At 37.8% G+C, this 19,893-nt stretch overlaps 1 protein-coding gene across 1 annotated transcript in view; it reads right to left on the reverse strand.

Moving 5' to 3' along the window:
• Positions 1 to 19,893, reverse strand: part of Ccdc178 (coiled-coil domain containing 178) — a 331,929-nt gene that overhangs the window by 117,087 nt on the left and 194,949 nt on the right. Inside the window, exon 16 of the mRNA XM_038331445.1 lies at positions 10,331 to 10,480. Coding sequence (XP_038187373.1) covers positions 10,331 to 10,480 — 150 coding nt within the window. The remainder of the gene's footprint in view (positions 1 to 10,330; positions 10,481 to 19,893) is intronic.

Genomic DNA, 19,893 nt, shown 5'->3' on the forward strand with positions numbered 1-19,893 from the left:
TGTGCTTTTAGCTCCTTTATCAAAAATCAGGTGTTCATAGATTTGTGGGTTAAGATCTGGGTCTTCTATTCGATTCCATTGGTCGACTTCTCTATTTTTATGCCAATACCAAGCTGTTTTCAATACTGTAGCTCTGTAATAGAGTTTGAAGTCAGGGATGGTAATGCCTCCCGAAGTTCCTTTATTGTATAAGATTGTTTTGGCTATCCTGGGTTTCTTGTTCTTCCATATAAAGTTGATTATTGTCCTCTCAAGATCTGTGAAGAATTTTGATGGGATCTTTAAGGGGATTGCATTAAATCTATAGATTGCCTTTGGTAGTATTGCCATTTTTACTATGTTGATCCTCCCAATCCAAGAGCAAGGGAGATCCTTCCATTTTCTGGTGTCCTCTTCAATTTCTTTCTTCAAAGACTTAAAGTTCTTGTCAAATAGGTCTTTCACTTCCTTGGTTAGAGTTACCCCAAGATATTTTATGCTATTTGTGGCTATCGTGAAAGGTGAAGCTTCTCTGATTTCTTTCTCTGCTTCCTTATCCTTTGTATATAGGAGGGCGACTGATTTTTTGGAGTTGATCTTGTAACCTGCCACAATACTAAAGGAGTTTATCAGCTGTAGGAGTTCTTTGGTGGAGTTTTTCGGGTCACTTATGTACACTATCATATCATCTGCAAATAATGAAAGTTTAACTTCTTCCTTTCCAATGCGAATCCCCTTGATCCCCTTGTGTTGTCTTATTGCTATTGTTAGAACTTCAAGCACTATATTGAAGAGATAAGGAGAGAGTGGACAGCCTGTTGTGTTCCTGAATTTAGTGGGATGGCCTTGTGTTTCTCTCCGTTTAACTTGATGTTAGCTGTTGGCTTGCTGTAAATAGCCTTTATTATATTTAGGAATGACCATTGTATCCCTAATCTCTCCAAGACCTTTATCATAAACGGGTGTTGAATTTTGTCAAATGCTTTTTCTGCATCTAATGAGATGATCATATGGTTTTTATCCTTCAGTTTATTTATATAATGGATTACATTGATAGATTTTCCTATGTTGAACCAGCCCTGCATCTCTGGGATGAAGCCTACTTGATGATAGTGGATAATTTTCTAATGTGTTCTTGGATTCCTTTTGCCAGTATTTTCTTGAGAATTTTTGAATCGATGTTCATGAGTGAGATTGGCCTGTAATTCTTTTTCTTGGTTGAGTCTTTGTGTGGTTTAGGTATCAGGGTAATTGTAGCTTCATAAAAGGAATTTGGCAATGACTGTTCTGTCTCTATATTATGAAATACCTTAAGGAGTATAGGTATTAGGTCTTCTTGGAAGTTCTGGTAGAATTCTGCATTGAAACCATCTGGTCCTGGGCTTTTTTTGGTAGGGAGCTTTCTGATAACAGAATGACAAGTAGCCAGGCAGGAAGTATAGGCAGGGTGACAAGGCAGGATGTAGAGGCAGGGAAATGAGAATTCTGGGAAGAGGGAAGAACAGTGTGAAGTCGTGACCCAGATGCGGAGGATGCAAGATGTGACTGCCTTACCAGAAAAGGTACCAAGCCATGTGGCTAATTCAGACAAGAATTATGAGCTAAAGTAAGCTATAAGATTTAGTTAATAAGAAGCCTGAACAAATGGGCCAATCAGTTTATAACTAGTGTAGACCTCTGTGTGGTTCTTTGGGACTTAATGGCTGCAGGACCGTGTGGGACAGAAAACCTCATTCAACATACAGTGAACATTTTGGTTACTGGGTGGCAAATTTTATAACTAAATTTTAATTTTTTATTGTGTGTGCATGTGTGCACATAGAAAAATGTGCATTATAGTATGCAAGGAAGGTGTATGCACAGCTGGCAGGCAGAAGCTCCCTACATTAGGCATGTATGGGTTTTTTATAATCTATCAACTAGTGATACTCTAGACTTCTAGGGCTCCATGGACTCTACAAATAATGTCTGTTTCTTCCTTGTGGAGGGTACATTTCAGCAGTTTAATGAGTGTGAAATCTGTGACTGATGCAGACATTGACTCTAAACTCTCTGCGTTTCCCTCATGAGCATGGACAATGGAAAAGAGTTGGTGAATGAGTAGAACACCAGCTGGATGCACCTGTCTCTGTCACTGCAAAAGGTCCTCAATAAGCTGAGACTTGAGCAAGCTCCTCAGCAAATAGCAGGCCTTTAGCTGATACGTTTTTTGAAGAACAAATGTGATCAAAGAAAGAGGTCAAAATTGTGTGTGTGTGTGTGTGTGTGTGTGTGTGTGTGTGTGTGCCTGTGTTCTGAGAAACAGAGGGAGGAAGAAACCCTGAAAGGGTCTTTGAGTGGTTGTTTTAGGAAAAAAGAAAACTTATTGAAAGAGTTACAGTTTTCCTTCAGAGGAATAAATCTCCACCTTTAGTGGAATAAGCACCCAGCATACACTTGGCAAAGCAACTTCTAATATTCACACGGGGTGGGGTTACATGAAACTGTATCTGAATATTGATAAAAGGCAGAAGAATGCAGTGAAACCTATAGTAGATACAATGTTATCTAGAATTAAAGATGGAGGTCTACCTGGTCTACCTAATACAACCTGACAATGGAGATAAATAGCAACACTTTGTGTTTTCTTCCTCAGGAGGATGAAGAGAGACAGCTGAAGAACTCAGGATGTGCCTCAGTTGAGAATGGATTCAGCATAGCTTCAGCATGGAGCAGAGAGGAGGTGGGCTGCTCTGAGGCACCTAATGTGTGTTTGTCAGTATGATGGTTGATTGACAGATGCTGTTTGTATTCTGTCCCTCAGAGACCATTTCCACTGATCTCAGATTCAGCTCCTAATGCCCACATCACTTTAAAGTGATGCTTTTATCAAAAGACTGACAGGATAGCAATGCTCATTAAATGAAAAAATATCCCAGCACATGCTACCTACAGTTCACTAGATATAACACTCAAACTGAGTTATAACTGTACCCTAAACATTCTTTATTTCTTACCCTGACCCCTTTCAAGATGCCTCATCTGTAAAATTATTTTGAAAGGAAATGGGAATTTCCTAAGGATGCTTCCAGTTGATAAGATTAAAAATATAATTATGAAGCTGATGCTCAGTCCTGTGGAAATTAAGTCACCTTCTAATTAAACAGGTGTCCCTCTGTCCTAACAATGGCCGTTGAAAAGGGGAAACCAAACAGGCAAAAGTCACAGCAACAGTTAGTGGTCAATAAACATTTTAGCTACATAACATAGAGTTTCTATTAGTGTGGCTATTGTATGGTCTATGATGATATGTACATGGTGTTGCTATGAGTTAAGTTGGATGGTATACAGACCTGAGGTGTACCATAGTCCATCTCCTTCTACATCTGTGACTTTGAAAGAGACAGCCTGAGTTCTGTGTATTACATAGGGCATGATGACAATGATAACAGAAAAGAATCTAGGATTGGGGGAGACATCAAAAAGATAATGCTTGTCAAATGCATAGTACAGTGTCACCACCCTCCGTATACACATGCATGTATATAGAGGGAAATACATATACTTATACATACATATCTCTGTATGTACAATATATTTACATACACATGCATATGGAGAGTGTTTTCCAGGGATGTATCTTAAGTTCTAGCTTTTATTTCTTCCATTTAAAACCATTGGGATTTTCTGTGGGAAAGGGTTAAACATTGTGAATGGCTTCTGAAAGAATTAGACATATTTTAAAAACCATTTTCAGAAGTAATTTTGTTGTCAGCAAATCACAGCACTATCTGCTTGGCAGGTTCACTTGCCTTTCTTTGTGGATTGAAGAATTTCAGATGCCACTAGAAACAGAGGCATGTAGTTTCCTGGAAATATTAATACAGTTTTAAAGAGAAAATACACAAATGTGCCTGAAATCTACTTAGGAAAGTAATGGAAACAGTTTCACATGGAAAAATACTTTTCTTCCCAAACTTATTTTTCTTAATTTATTTCCAGCATTAGCTTTAATTTTGACATCTGAGAAGTTTTATATTGAATTTGATTCTATTGTTACTCATGAATGGGGCAAATAAGAATTTTACATAATTGCTTTTGCCTCTTTCTGAGGTATAAAAAGGGGAAAAGACCCATCACTGAAAATTTGAAAAACCCTGGGGTATCAAGAAACATATCCAAATAAACAAATATAATATCACCACCGAGAGCAATGCTATAGTGTTCTAACATTTGAAATGTCTCTGTGCAAAATTATGATAAGGAAGGGAACATTATCTTTAATTTGATTTACTCTTCCATCAGGCTTTGCTATGTTTGGTCTACAAGTACAAAGAAGTATAAAAATATGCAATCTTCGTAGGGAAAATAATATCCCTTAAGAATCATAATTATTAAAATATAATTGTCTATCATGAAAAAAAACATTTCAGGTTCAGAGCAAAGGAAATTCATCAGAAAACAAAGTTTACACAAAATTCATAGGGTTAATTCTTGCTTTCCTGTACTCCAAACTAGGACAAGTAGAGGACTTAACCCCATATACATCAGAAAGGCCATGAGAGAAAAGAAATGGACTAAAATATTAAAGGGTTGTTTTGTTTCTGATGGCCAAATTCCATCCTGTGTGTGTCGTGTTAGACACTAATGACATACGATTTCTCACTGACAGATTAACAGCGTCAATACGGCCTCTCTGTCCATCGCAGCAAATTGATCCTACATGCCACTGACAAGGGCAGCCTGCACTTAATGACCTCCATTGCTGAAGGATGGGAATGAAAAATGGCTGAAAGGACAAATAAATCTTGCAAGTTTCCTGAAACAAATGTGCTGAAAGTGATTCGATGAGGGATCGCAATGGAAGCCCATGCCCAGCCGTGGCCCCTGCCCGCCTGTTCTTATCAAAGTCTGGCTCCTTCTATCCTGTTTCAAGAGTTGCTTTAATTCAATCAAATAAATGAGGAGAATGTTCTTACTACAAAAACAGGATGCTAAGTATCTGAGGGTTTCTGTTGATGCGATAAAACATCATGAGAAAAGCAACATGGAGAGAAACAAGTTCTTTTCTTCTTAGAGCTAAGGTTCATCATTCAGGGAAGTCAGGGCAAGAACTCAAGCAAGGTAGGAACCTGGAGGCAGGAACTGAAGCAGAAACCATGGAAAAATATTGCTTTCTGGCTTTATCCTCATGGCTTGTGAACCTACTTTCCTATAGTACCCAGGACCACCATTCCAGGGGTGGCACCACTCAAGGTGATCCGGTCCTTCTCATTTCAATCATTAATTTAAAAATGCACCTCAGGCTTGCTCAATGGCCATTCTGGAGGAGACATTTTTTGGTTGAGGTTTCCTCTTCCAAAATGATTCTAGCTTGTGTTAATTTGACAGAAGCCTAGCCAGCACACTGTTTTCTCTGCCACCCACCATACACATTTTATTTGTGCCTTGATTAAGGAAAGGCAAACAATATTAAACTATTGCTTTCTTCTTCCCAGGGACTAACAACTAACATACTTGATACAAATAATAATGCAAAATTGCACAAAAGGAATGAAAAATACTCTATCTACACAGAAAGATCTAATTCTGAAGTATGCTTTGAGAACACTAGGACATGGTCAGATGGTTGTGTTTTCAAATCTTTTCCAAACCCACATTTCTTTATCTGCCACCCTTATAACTATTTCAACACAAGTTTGTAAAGGAGAATCTTCTAAATAGAACCCTTGAAAAGAGGTCTTCTAAAGAGCATTCTTCTAAAGAGCATATTTCTAAAATGTCCTTCTAAAGAACAACAAAGACATCCATATAAAATAAAATGCACTGACTCCGATAGAAGCAAAATGGGGAATAATCTTAAACTCATTAGCACAGGAGACAAATTTTTTAATAGAACACCAACAGCACTGGCACTAAGGTCCACAATTAACAAATGTGACCTCATGAAACTAAAAAGCTTCTGTAAGGCAAAAGACACCATCAATTGGACAAATCTACAGTCTCCAGAATTGGAAATTTTTTTTTACCAAGTCCCTATCCAATAGATGTCTCCTATTCAAAATATATAAAGAACTCAAGAAGCTAGATATAAAAAAAACAAATAAAATACAATTAAAATGAGGTACAGATCTAAACATAGAATTTTCAATAGAGGAATCACAAGTGGCTGAGAAACAAAAAAAATGCTCAACATCCTTAGCCACAAGGGAAATGCAAATCAAAATTACTTTGAGATTCCATCTTATACCTGTCATAATGGCTAAGATCAAAAATACAAGTGGTGTTTGCTGGTGAGGATGTGGAGCAAGGGGAACTCTCCTTCACTGCTGGTGGGAGTGCAAACTTTTACGTCCATAATGGAAATCAATATGGGAATCATCTACCTCAATAGCCAGCTATACTGCTTTTGAGCATATACCTAAAGGATGCTCAATCACTCCACAAAGACACTTGCTCATCTGTGCCCATTGCAGCTTTGTGCATAATAGCTAAAAATGGGAATCAATGCAGATGTCCCTCCATTGAAAAATGGATAAAGAAAATGTGTTACATTTCCACAATGGAGTATTACTTCCCTGTTAGAAAATTACACCATTAAATTTCAGGCAAATGGATGCAACTAGAGAAAAATCATTCTGAATAAGGTAAGCCAAACCCAGAAGGACAAATATGGCATGTATTCACTTATATGCAGATATTAGTTGTTAAGTAAATCACAATAAGCTACAATCCACAGACCCAGGATGATTAGGTAAAGTGGAGGGCTTTAGCAGGAACACATGGCCTTCCCTTGGAAGGGAAAAATAGAATAAATTTTGCAGGTAGACTGGGACAGGAATAAGGAGGATCTGGTGGATTGGGGGAAAAGATGGAGGGAGAGAGTACAAGGTGAGACAGCTGGAATTGGGGATCATTGGTGGGGGGGTGATATGGAAACCTAATGCAGTAGAGACTTCTTGGAGTATATGAGTGTGATCCTAGTGAGGACTCTTCGTAATAGAGGATAGAGTCTGAACTGGCTATCTTTTAGAGTCAGGCAGGACTTCTGGTGGTCTGAATGGGTTGCATTTAGTTGAGGGTTCTATGAAAATCCCAAACAACCAAGGTTGATGCTAGTACACAGCTTTCTGATAACAGAGTGGAGTCCATTTCTCAGGAAAACATCCACACAGCTCATTGAATTTAGAGAGGTTGGGCTGGTGCCTGCATGGAGCCTTCACCCCACCTTCTAGTCTCTTTGGCACAAGAATGTGCTTTGCAGGCAACAAAAAGAGAAACCTGGACACCAACCCAACATCAAAACCCTCAACCTACGATCTCTCCTACCTGACAGATGTGCTGGGGGCAATAGTGGTACCAGCTTGTGGGAGTGGCCAACCAATGTTTAGTTTAATTAGAGGCCCACACCATTAAAGGGAGCCCTGCCTTGCCTTACATTACCAGGAACTGGAGACTGGATAGCCCAGAGACCGAAAAAAATAGAAAAAAATCAGTACTAATACTAGTAATACAGATGATAATCTACTATACTTATACATTGGTGCCCTGTCTAGTCATCATCGGAGAGGATGGAAAAAGGATTTGTCTGTTCTTGGGACTGTTTCCCTCCTATTGAGTTGCCTTGTCCAGTCTTTAGGTGAGGGCTTCTACCTTGTTTGAACAGTATTTTCTTTTGTCCTCTTTGGCTTCTGTCTCTTACAGATTTGCTCTTTTCTGCTGAGAAACAAAGGGAAGTGGATCTTGGGGAGATGGGGGATGCAGGGTGGGTTGGGGAGCTGGGAAGAGTGGTGGGAGGGTAAACTGTAGTTGAAATGTACTGTATGAGAGAAGAATCTATTTTCAATAATAGAAAAGAAACAACGGATAAAACAAGGTGGGGGACAAAGCACAAAATAAGGATAAGGTGAAAAAACAGAGTTGGGGGACATAGTAGGAGTTGTAGCATTAGGGGTTGGCAAGAGTTTTACTTCTATTTCAGTTTGACTACTTCTTCTGAGTTTTACTCATGACTATTGATGCTGAACAACTCTTCATCTACTTACTTACCATAAATGTATTTAATAGCAGAAATGTCAATTAAAGTCTTTTGTTTTTTAGTTTAAAAAGAGCATCTTTCTTAAGAGATCCTTTTAAGGAACTTCCTTCTAAAGAGGTCCTTCTACAGAACATTATTCTAGAGGCATTATGGTAGTTTGAATAGGAATGGCCCCCATAAACTCAGGTGTTTGAATGCTTGACCCCTAGGGAGTGGCACTATTAGGATGTTGGAGTAGATGTAGCCTCATTGAAGTGTGTCACTGTGGAAGAAGGTTTTGAGAATCTCAAATGCTCAAGCTATGCTCAGTGTGGGATACAGTTCACTTCCTGATATCTGTGGATCAAGATTCAGAGCTCTCAGCGTGTCTGCCTGCACATTGCCTTGCTTCCTGCCTTAACAATAACAGACTAAACCTCTGAAACTGTAAGCCAATCCTGATTAAATGTTTTTTTTATAAGTTGTCATGGTCACTGTATCTCTTCACAGCAATAGAAACTTAAATTAAGACAAAAGTCCTCCCCAAAGATGCTCTCTTTCAACCATCCCTCTTGATCTCTTGACTATACTTCTTTCTTTTCTTTTCTTTTTCCGTGAGAGGATTTCTCTGTGAAACAGTTGTGGCTGTTCTGGACTCACTCTGTGAAGCATGACTAAATGAAGCATGGTTAATAAAAACTCAGGGTCAGAAATTGGGGTACAACCTGAAGATCCAAAATGCAAAACAACCAGCCACTGACTCTTACCTTGACCTCAGTCTGAAACTGGTGATCCTGCCTCCAGGAATCTCAGAATTAGACTGTGTGTTGAGAGCTGACTCCTCCCATTTTATAATCTTCTCTAGAGTTGGGATTACAGGCATGCACTGCCTGGTTTCTATGGCAACTAGTATGACTACTGGGATTAAAGATGTGTGCCTTTTTGGCTACTGCGATTAAAGGTGTGTGTTACCATAACCTTGTCTGTAAGGCTGACCAGTGGGACTGTTTTACTCTCAGATCTTCAGACAGTCTTTATTAAAATACAATTAAAATGCCACTACAACTCTGTAGATGAGATGGGCCTTGAACTCACAGAGATCTGCCTACCTCTGCCTCCCAAGCACTGGGATTAAAGGTGCGTGCCCCCACTGCCCGGCTTTGAACATACTTCTAAAGAGGTCCTTCTAAATAGTATTCTTTGTCACACAGGACACACAGAAGCTTTAACGTCCATCTGATCAGATGCATGAGAAACAAGAACATTCACAACAGCAAAGAAATTTCAGCAACATAGCTTCCTTTTGACTTAAGAATGATTTACTATGATTTCTCTTTTATTTTATTCATAATATATTATCTTGTGAAGTAATTTTAATTTATAGTTGAGAAAATTGAGATTTAAAAGAGTAAATAACTTTCAAAGGATCATTCCCATCCTGTTCAATGAGATTTTTACTCCAGACCTAGGCTTTTGCCTTCCTTACGATTCTGTAATTAGAGATGGGTGTAGAACTGAACTTCTACATCACAACTCATAGCGCACCAGTACGGGTGATGTCAATAGGAGAAAAGACGCATTAACTATGGTCTGTAAGGCTAAGTCAGTTGTTAAAAAATAACCATTACTTTAATTTATGAAAATTGAATTCGGAGGAGAAAAGTTCAAAGGGAAAGCATTTTATATTGTCTCTAAGTGTCTGGGAAGAAAGTGGCTATTTTGTGGCACCCCAATAGTACAGTTTTCTTCCCCCTTTTCATCTCATGGAAGACCTTTCCTTCTTTTTATTCATATGTTTTTACCTTTTTTCCTTTTACCATAACAGAGGACTTTACACACAGAGGTAGGATTTCCTGCCATTTCCGGTAATGGAGGTGGATTGGGGAGAGATTCAGCAGTAACTGCAAATGTCTAAAGGATCTTCACACTGAGCAAAATAATAAAAACCTGAATTTGGGGCATATATATCCAAAAGAAGATTTAGAGACCCATTGTACAAAGTCATATGCAGTTAGAATTAAAACCCCAACTCTACAATAGCAAATGTATATCTGTAAACTAAGAAATTATTATGATTTATGATAACAATAACTAAATGCCAATAAATATTGCAAAAGGATCAGAAACTAAGAATTTTTGGGTCTTAAATATCTTTCAAAATTCAATTACTAACATTGATATTATCTAATTCTGTAATTTCACATCACTATTACTATACTACAATAAAACTTAAGAAAAAGAAATCATACCATTTTTAAGCTATAATAAGTAGTCTCCAGTGACGACACAACACTGACTATGCTTACCTTTTGGATGGCTCACTTAAGGTATTTCATTAAAAAAAAACATCAATACCTTTTTCTTGTCACAGACTGAAAAATTGAGTGACAGCAGTCTGTCGTAGCCATTGAAGAAGGCTTCCTTCTCCTTCAAAAAAATTGCTTGCATGTTTTGATACTCTTTGGCCAAACGTAAGTTTTCTGCCAGTGACTCTTCTTGAAGTGCCTAGAAGAAAGAAATGTATGAATGTGTATATATACTTAATATCATTCGAAATTGTTACAACTTTTGTATTTTTTTGAATACTCAAAATACTCTAACACATAAAGTAGAAAAATCCAAAATCAAAAATAAAATGCGTGTTTTGACACTAACATGCTCTTAGGATATGCTCAGTTTCTTCTGGGTGCTGGGATTTGGGTTTATTTCCTTGTTCTTCATTTACAAAGAGTGATGTGTGATTTGCCTGAGTGTGCCTGCCTTTTGTCTGACCCTGGGCTCACATGGGTAGATACTCGTGTCTATAGCATTTGGGTGTGGACACTCAGAGAAAACATTAAATAACGGGAGACAATAGGACTGGTGATGGCCCAGTTTGTGAAATATTTACCACAAAAACAGGGGGCTCCATGTTCCAGCCTAAGAATCCTGGTTGAAAGCCAGGCTTGGTGGTGACCAATTACAATCCCATTACTGAGGGGACAGAGACAAGATGATCTTGGGCCTTGTAGCCTAGAATGAGCAGCAGGGATCCCTAGCTCCAGTGAGAGATTGTATTTCCCATAGAGACAGCTGACCTAAAGTCATTGGAGCTCATAGACTCTGGACCAACACTTTTGGAGCCTGCTTTTGGACCATCCTACGCCTTCTGCAAATGTGTGAGACTTGTGTAGCTTGGTCTCTTTGTGGGGCTCTTAGCAGTGAGATCAGGACCTGTCCCTGGTGTTTAGCTGACTTTTAGGAACCTGCCTCCCCCCCCCCCCACATGCTGGACTACTTTGCTCAGCCTTGATAGAGAGGGAGGAGCTCAGTCCTGCTTCAATTTGATGTACTGTGCTTTTTTTCAAGCCCACAGGAGGCCTGCCCCTTTCTGAATGAAGACAACATGGGGAGGTGGGTAGATGGGAAACTGGAGGAGAAGAGGGAGTGGATACTGTGGTTGGTATGTAAAATAAATGAAAATAATGTTAAATAAATAAAATAAAAAGCATTAAGAAGAAGGAGAAAGAAAGAAAAAAAGGAAGGAAAGACGGAAGGAAAGAAAGAAAGAAAAGGTGAGAGAAAGAAGAGGAAGAGAGAGAGAGAGAGAGAGAGAGAGAGAGAGAGAGAGAGAGAGAGGACTTCAAAGGAACCACAGCTGTGGTTGTCTTCTGACCTCTACACATGCACTATGGCATGGGCATTTGCACATGCACACACATGGAGAAAATAAGTAAAATGTAACAAAAACTAAAACGTTTGCTCCAGATGCTTCAAAAACTATAATTTACTAACACACTTTAATATTTTCAAATCTAGTCATTCTTTTGGTGTGAATCCATCCTGAATTAAAACGCTTTAATATATAATTCACCTTGCTGATAATGTTTTGAGACCCATAAGGAGATTAACTATGATGATTAAACTACCAGATATAAAAATAACTAGAGGTAAGTAATTAAAGCATTCCTCTGTGAAAGGCACCACCCCATCAAGCCATTGGTTTTGTTGCTAGAAATCATATGTGGTACAAAACTATCAACAGGAAATGTAATTCAGCAGAAAATTGCCTGTCCAAATATTTCTGTATTTATACAGTAAAGATTTATTAAGGCCACCAGACATATTTCTCATGGAGGCCTGATCTCCTTATTGATCCTAAATGATGAACACTGTGTCACAAGTGCTCTTCAGCAAAAATGATGAACTGAGATCCATCCCACATGTCCTTGTACTCATTCTGGTGCAATTATTCAAAATATTGCGAAGTTGTATCTTGTAAACCTATCTAAGTTCACATATTATTATATTTTATGAGGAGGACAAAGTTTGTGAATATTTCATCCGGTGTAGTCACTTTTAAAATGATACTTTTTGATACCTAAACATTCATTAAAATCTAACTCTCAGTTGACTTGAAGCCCTGGTAAATGTTATGCTGCTGTCAAGACAAGGATCATTTTCAGGGGTTTTTTGATTGTTTATTTGCTTGTCTGATTCATTAAACATAAAAATATTTTAAAAATTACCTTTGAAGTTACATGATTGTGTGTATGTGTATGTTCAGTTACATGCATGCAATTGTGTGATTTTGTAGATTAGAGGACAATGTTGATATGAAACTTTGTGGGTTGAACATTGGCTTACAATATTAAGTAGCTCATTCATTCTTTCTCTTATTTATTTTCTCATTCAGTTATCTACTCAGGACTTTTTATTTAGTTACTCGGACTTGATATTATGCCTCAAGGATTTTTCAGTATTATAAAAAATTTTTATTAACAAATATACAAATACATAATTAGCTTGCAATATTTTACATGTTTTGTATTTTTTGATTTACATATATATTAAACTTGTCCAAAATGATATTTTTAATACTGTACTTATTGTTATTTATTTAGGCCTCATTATTAAGAATGATTCAAATGATGAACCTTGGGAGTATATCTTGATAAAGAAAAAACTTGTGAATACATGCTAATGTTTTAATAATTTAATATGTAAGCATCAGCATAATATGTTATCTAAAATCAGTTCTTAATATTTGATAACTTGGAGATATGACAATTTTTCCCAGTGTTTTATTAAGAAATTAAGTATATGAATAAGGGACTGAACAATAATTACTTTGTTAGTTTCATGAGTGCTGTGACTATTAACTTGTTCAGTCCAAAGGTATGTTTCTTTGAAAATGAAAAACCTTGGTATGTGAACAAGAGCTACAGAGACAGGTTTCATGCACAGAATACAAGAGATGGAACAGAAAACCTCAGGTACTGGAGATATGAGAGATGAAATAGATACATTGGTCAAAGAAAATGTAAATCTAAAATGTTCCTGACAAAACTTCCAGATGACTAGGATGCTATGAAAGACCAAACCTAAGAAATTTAGGAAGAGAAGAAGAAGAATCCCAGCTCAAAGACGCAGAACATGTTTTCAACCTAATCATAGAAGAAAGACTTTCTAACCTAAAGAAGGAGATGCCTATAAAGGTACAAGAAGAGTCCAGAACACCATATAGATTCAACCTAAAAAGAAAGTCCCGTTGGTCTATAATAACCAAAACACTAGATATACAAAACAAAGAAAAAATACTAAAAGCTGCAAGGGAAAAGAGTGAGTGCACACACGACCACCGCCACCCACCACCACCACCACAATCACCAGCACCACCACCAAAATAACAGTAACTAATAACGATTGGTTATTAATATCTCTAAATTACAGTGGAATCAACTACCTAATAAAAAGATACAGACTAACAGAATGGATGTGAGAACAGGATCCACCCTTCTGCTGCAAACAAGAAATACACCTCACTGTCAAAAACAGATATTACAAAAAATAAAAAATAAAAAAAAAACCAGATATTACCTCAGAGTAAATGGTTGGAAAAAGATTTTTGAGGCAAATAGACCTATGAAGCAAGCTGTTGTAGCCATTCTAATATCTAACAAAATAGACTTCAAATTAAAATTAATCAAAAGAGATGGAGGAGAAGGGCATTTCATATTCATCAAAGGAGATATCCAACATGAAATTTTTCAATTCTTAACATCTGTTCCCCAAATGCAAGGGTATTCATATTCATAAAAGAAGTATTATTAAGCATAAAACACACATTAACCCTTACATATTGATAGTGGGAGACTTCAATACCCAACTCTCAGCAATGGACAGGTCATCTAGACAAAGTAAACAAAGAAATACTAGAGCTAACAGATGTTATAAACCAAATGGACCAACAGATATCTACAGATTATTTTACTCAAACACAAAAGAATACACCTTCTTCTCAGCACTTCATGGAATTTTATCCAAAACTGACCAAATACTAGGTCATAAAGCAAGTCCTAACAGAAACAAGAAAACTGAACTAATCGATGCATCTATCAGACTACCATAGATTAAGGCTGGATTTCAACAGTAACAACAGAAAGTCTACAACTCATGGAAACTGAACAACTCTCTACTCAATGATAACTGGATCAAGAAAGAAATTAAAGACTCTCTATATTTCAATGAAAATGAATACACAACATATCCAACTTACAGAACACAATGAAAATCATGCTGAGAGGAAAGTTCATAGCACTAAATGCCTACAAAAATAAATTGGACAGATCTCATATTAGCAACTTAACAGTTCACCTGCAAGGTCTAAAATGAAAATAAGTAATCACACCTAAGAGTAGAAGGAAATAAATAATCAAACAGGGATCAAATCAATGCAACTGAAACAAGGAGAACAATAAAAAGAATTCATGATCTGTCATTAAGAATAAACAGCAGCCTGCAGAAATGGGAAAATATCTTTACCAACCATACATCTCACAGAGGACTAATCTCTAAAATATATAAATAACTCAAAAAACTAGACATAAAAACCTATAATCCAGATCTTAACAGAGAATTATCAACAGAAGAATCTCAAATAGCTAAGAGTTCAACGTCCTTAGCCATCAGGGAAATGCATATCAAAATGAAGTTGAGACTACATCATAATGGCTAAGAAAAAAACCTACTAATGACAGCTTGGATAGAGAGGATGTAGAGCAAGAGGAACACTCCTCTTTTTTTTTGTGGGAGTACAAACTTGTACTCTTTGGAAATCAATATGGTGGTTTCTCAGAAAATTGGGAGTGGATCTACCTCAAAACCCAACTATACCATTCTTGGATGTATACCCAAAGGATACTCAATAATTCCACAAGGACACTTGCTCAACCATGCTCACAGCAGCATTATTCCTAATAGCCAGAATGTGGAAACACCTAGATACTCCTCAGGTGAAGAAAGATGAAGAGGATATAGTACATTTACACAATGAAATAGTACTCACCTGTTAAAAAGAATGGCATCAGAAAAATTGAAAGCAAATGGATGGAACTAGAAAACAAAACAATGTCCTGAATGAGGTAACCCAGACCCAGCAAGACAAACATGTCACATACTCAGTCATAAGTTGATATTATCTGTAAAGTAAAGGATAACCATGCAACAGTCCACAGTTTCAGAGAGGCTAGGTAACAAGGATGGCCCATTGTGGGATGGGAGACATGGATTTTCCTGGGAAAGGGAAATAGAAGAGATCTCCTGGGTAGACTTGGGGCCAGCAGGAATGTGAACATGAAGGATTGGTTGAGGGTGGTGGTGTGTAGAGGTGGAGAGTAATGAAAGAGACATCTTGATGAGGGCATTTGGGGGTCAGGTGGAAATCTGGTACAAGGGAAACTCCCATAGATCTACAAGGATGATCCAGCTAAGACTCCTAGCAATAGTGGATAGGTCGCCTGAACTGGCCATCTGCTCGAATGAGATTGGTAAGTACTCAATTGCCATTAGAGAGCTTTCCTTCAGTGACTAATGGAAACCCACAGCCAAACACTTGGCTTCAAGAATCCTGTTCAAGAGGGAGGAAAGATTGTAAGAGTCAGGGGGATCAAGGTCATCACAAGCGAACCCACAGAAACAGATAACCTGGGATTATAAAAGCTCACAGACTGGAAGGAAAGTTGGGAGCCCTCATGGGACTGATATAGGCTCTCTACATATGACAGTTGGAAGCAGTGCTTGTCCCTGACACTTTGATCAGAAAAACAACCTAAACAGACCTATAACCACCCCCACAAAAAGAAGTAATCAAGTTTCTCAATCCCCCAAAAGCACAGGGCCAGAAAGTTTTACTCATAATTCTATCAGACTTTCAAAGAAATGTTAAAGCCAATACTTCTCAAATTAGTCTACACAATAGAAAGAGAAAGAACATTGCTGAATTCATTTTATGAGCTCACAATCACCCTGATACTCAAACCACACAAATATTCAGCAAAGAAAGCAAATTGCAGAGCAATTTTCCTTATGTAGACAGATACAAAAATAACAAAATACTCACAAACCATTTCCAAGAGCACATAAAAAAGATCATCCACCATGATTAAGTAGGTTTCATCCCAGAGATGCAGGAACAGTACAACATATTAAAGTCCATCAATATAATCCACCATATAAAAAAAACTAAAAGAAAAAAATCACATGATCATCTCATGAGATGACAAAATTCTTTTGACAAAATCCATCACCTTTTCATGATAAAAGTCTTGGAGAGATTAGAAATACAAGGGACATAAATAAACATAATAAAGGCGATTACAGCAAACCTATAGCTAATATTAAATAAATGGAGAGAAATTCAAAGCAATTCCACTAAAATAATAAAGAAGACAGGCTTTCCATTAACTCCGTATTTATTCAATGCAGTACTTGAAGTTCTAACTAGAACAATAAGACAACTGAAGGAAATCAAGGGGAAACAAATTGGAAAAAAGTCAATGAGTCATTATTTGTAGATAATATGATAGTATACATCAGCAACCCAAAATCTCTATTAGGGAACTCCTACAGCTGATAAATACCTTTAGCGTAGTGGCTGAATACAAAATTAATTCAAAAATAACAGTTGCTCTTCTAGATACAGACAACAGACTAAATAAGAAATCAGGGAAAAATACCCTTCATAATTGTCCCAAATAATACAAAGTACCTTGGAGAAACTATAACCAAGCAAGTGAAAGACCCATATGATAAAACTTCAAGTCTCTGAAGAAAGGAATTGAGTAAGATATCAGAAGATGAATCTCCCAGGTTCATGAATCAGTAGGATTAACATGGTCAAAAAGGCCATTCCACCAAAAGAAGTCTACAGATTCAGTTCAATTCCCATCAAAATTCCAGCATAGTTCTTACAGACCTTGAAAAGACAATATTCAACTTCATATGGAAAAACAAAAACCCAGGAGAGCTAAAATAATCCTTTACAAAAAAAAGAACCTCTGGAGGTATCACCATCCCTAATTTCAAGTTGTATTACAGAACTACAGTAATAGAATTGGCATTTGTATTGGCATACAAAGAGACAGGCTGTTCAGTGCAATCAAATAAAAGACTCAGAACTAAATTCATACTTCCATGGAGAGCTGATTTTTGATAAAGAAGACAGACAAACACAATGGATAAAGAAAGCATTTTCCACAAATGCTGTTGGTCTAACTGAAGTTCTGCATGTAGAAGAATGCAAATAGATCAATATTTACTAGCCTACACAAAACTCAAGTCCAGGCAGATTAAAGACCTCAACATAAAGCCAGATACACTGAACCTGATAGAAGAGAAAGTGGGGACAAGCTTTGAATGTACTGGCACAGGAGACAACTTCCCAAACAGACTACCAGACATAGGCACTAAGATTGACATTAAATGGGACCTCATGAAACTGTAAAGTTTTTTTTACAAGGCAAAGGACACCCTCATTAGGACAAAACATCAGCTAATATCCAAAATATATAAGGAACTAAAGAAACTAGAAATGAACAAACCAAATGTTCTTATTCAAAAATGGGGTATGGGTTCTAAACATAAACTTCTCCATAAAAATGTCAAATGGGTAAAAAACACTGAAAGAAATGTTTAACATCTTTAGCCATCAGGGAAATGCAAAACAAAACTATGTTGAGATTCCATGTTACACCTGTCAGAATGGCTAAAATCAATAACACAAGTGACAGCTCATGCTGGTGAGGATGTGGAGCAATGGGAACTCCTTTATTGCTGGTGTGAGTGTAAACTTGTACAGCCACTTTGGAAATCAATATGGTGGTTACTCATAAAACTGGGAATTGATACACTTCCAACTTAGCTATACCATTCTTGGGCATATGCCCAAAGGACACTTCAATTTACCACAAGGACATCTGCTCAACAATGTTCACAGAGGCTTTATTAAAAATAGCCAGAAACTGGAAATAACCTAGATTACCCCAATCATCACAAAAATGTGGTGTATTTACACAATGGGGTGCTACTCAGCTTTGTAAAAATAACGATGAAATTTGCAGGTTACTGGATGGAACTGGCAAAAAAAATATCCTTAGTGAGGTAACACAGATGCAGAAGGACAAACATGTTTTTGTGTATTACTTATAACTGGATATTAGCTGTTAAGTAAAGGATAACCACTTCACAATCCACAAATCCAGAGAGGCTAGTTAATAAGGAATACTTAAGGGGGGAAACACAAGGCTCTCCCTGGGAAGGGGAAATAGAATGGATTGTGCAGGTGGATTGGGGGTGAGTGAGAATGGAATTAGAAGGGATCAGGTGTAGGGGGGATAGAATAAGGTAGAGAGAATGGGGAGAGGAATTGGTGGGTATTTGTGGGGTGATGTGTGGAAAGCTAGTGCAGTGGAAACTCCCGGAAATCTATGAGGGGGACCCTAGTGAAGACTCTAGTAATATGGGATATGGAGCCCGAACTGGCCATTTTCTGTAAGCAGGCAAGGCTATCAGTGGTGGGACTAGGACACTAATGCAACCAACAAACCTTCCACTTACAATCTGTCTTGTCTGCAAGACGTGCTGAGGCAATGGTAGCTCAGAACTCATGGGAGTTGCCATCCAGCGACTGATCTAATTTGAAACCCATGGTACGAGAGGAAGTCCTTGCTGGACACTAGCTGAATGGCCATGAACTGGAGGCTGAATAGCCTAGAGTCCTAGGAGAACCATACATGACTGGAAAAAAAAGTCAATGAAATGATTCCTCATGATATTATGTTATACTCATAGATCAATGCCTAGCGCAATCTTCATCAGAGAAGCTTCATCGGCTATTGATGGGTAAAGATGAAGGAACCCACAGTCAAACATTAGAGAGAGCTTAGGGAACCCTGCAGAAGAGGGAGAGGAAAGATTATAGGACTTGGGGGTCGAGGAAAAGTACCAGAAGCACACAGCCCACAGAATCATCTAATCAGGGCTTGGGGGCTCACAGAAGCTGAATCCACAAACATGGACCCTGTATGACTCTGTGCTAGGTCCTCTGCATGTACGTTGTGACTGGAAGCTTGGTGGTTTTGTGGGGCTCCTAACAGTGGGAGCGGAGGTATCTCTGACTCTTTTTTTCTGCTCTTAAGACTCTTTTCCTCCTACTGGGTTGTCTTGTCCAGCCTTGATACGAGGATTTGTGCCTAGTCTTATTGCATCTTGTTATGCTGTGTTCGGTTGATACCCCGAGAGGCCTGCTCTTTTTTGAAGGCAGAAAAGGAGTGGATCTGGGGGAGAGGGCAACTGGGAGGAGGGGAGGGAGGGGAGGGTGACGTCAGGATGTATCGTATGAAAGAAGAATAAATTCAAAACAAGGAAGCAAGAAATTGGATACTGAGAATTAGTAACTGACTTTCAGTAGTGATGTAGGTATCCTCACAAGGACATGTGTCCTGAATCTTTCTTCTAAGAAAGTATCTGAGATGTTATTATTCTCACTTTACAGGTGAGCAAAGTCAAAGGAAAGGTATATCAGATGGGGAAATTTGTAGTTTTGGAAAATGGCCACAACATTATTTCTAGTCAAACATGTTTTTTAAAAAATCTTGTCA

Source organism: Arvicola amphibius, chromosome 5 (assembly GCF_903992535.2).
Source record: "Arvicola amphibius chromosome 5, mArvAmp1.2, whole genome shotgun sequence".
NCBI classification, from domain to species: domain Eukaryota; kingdom Metazoa; phylum Chordata; class Mammalia; order Rodentia; family Cricetidae; genus Arvicola; species Arvicola amphibius.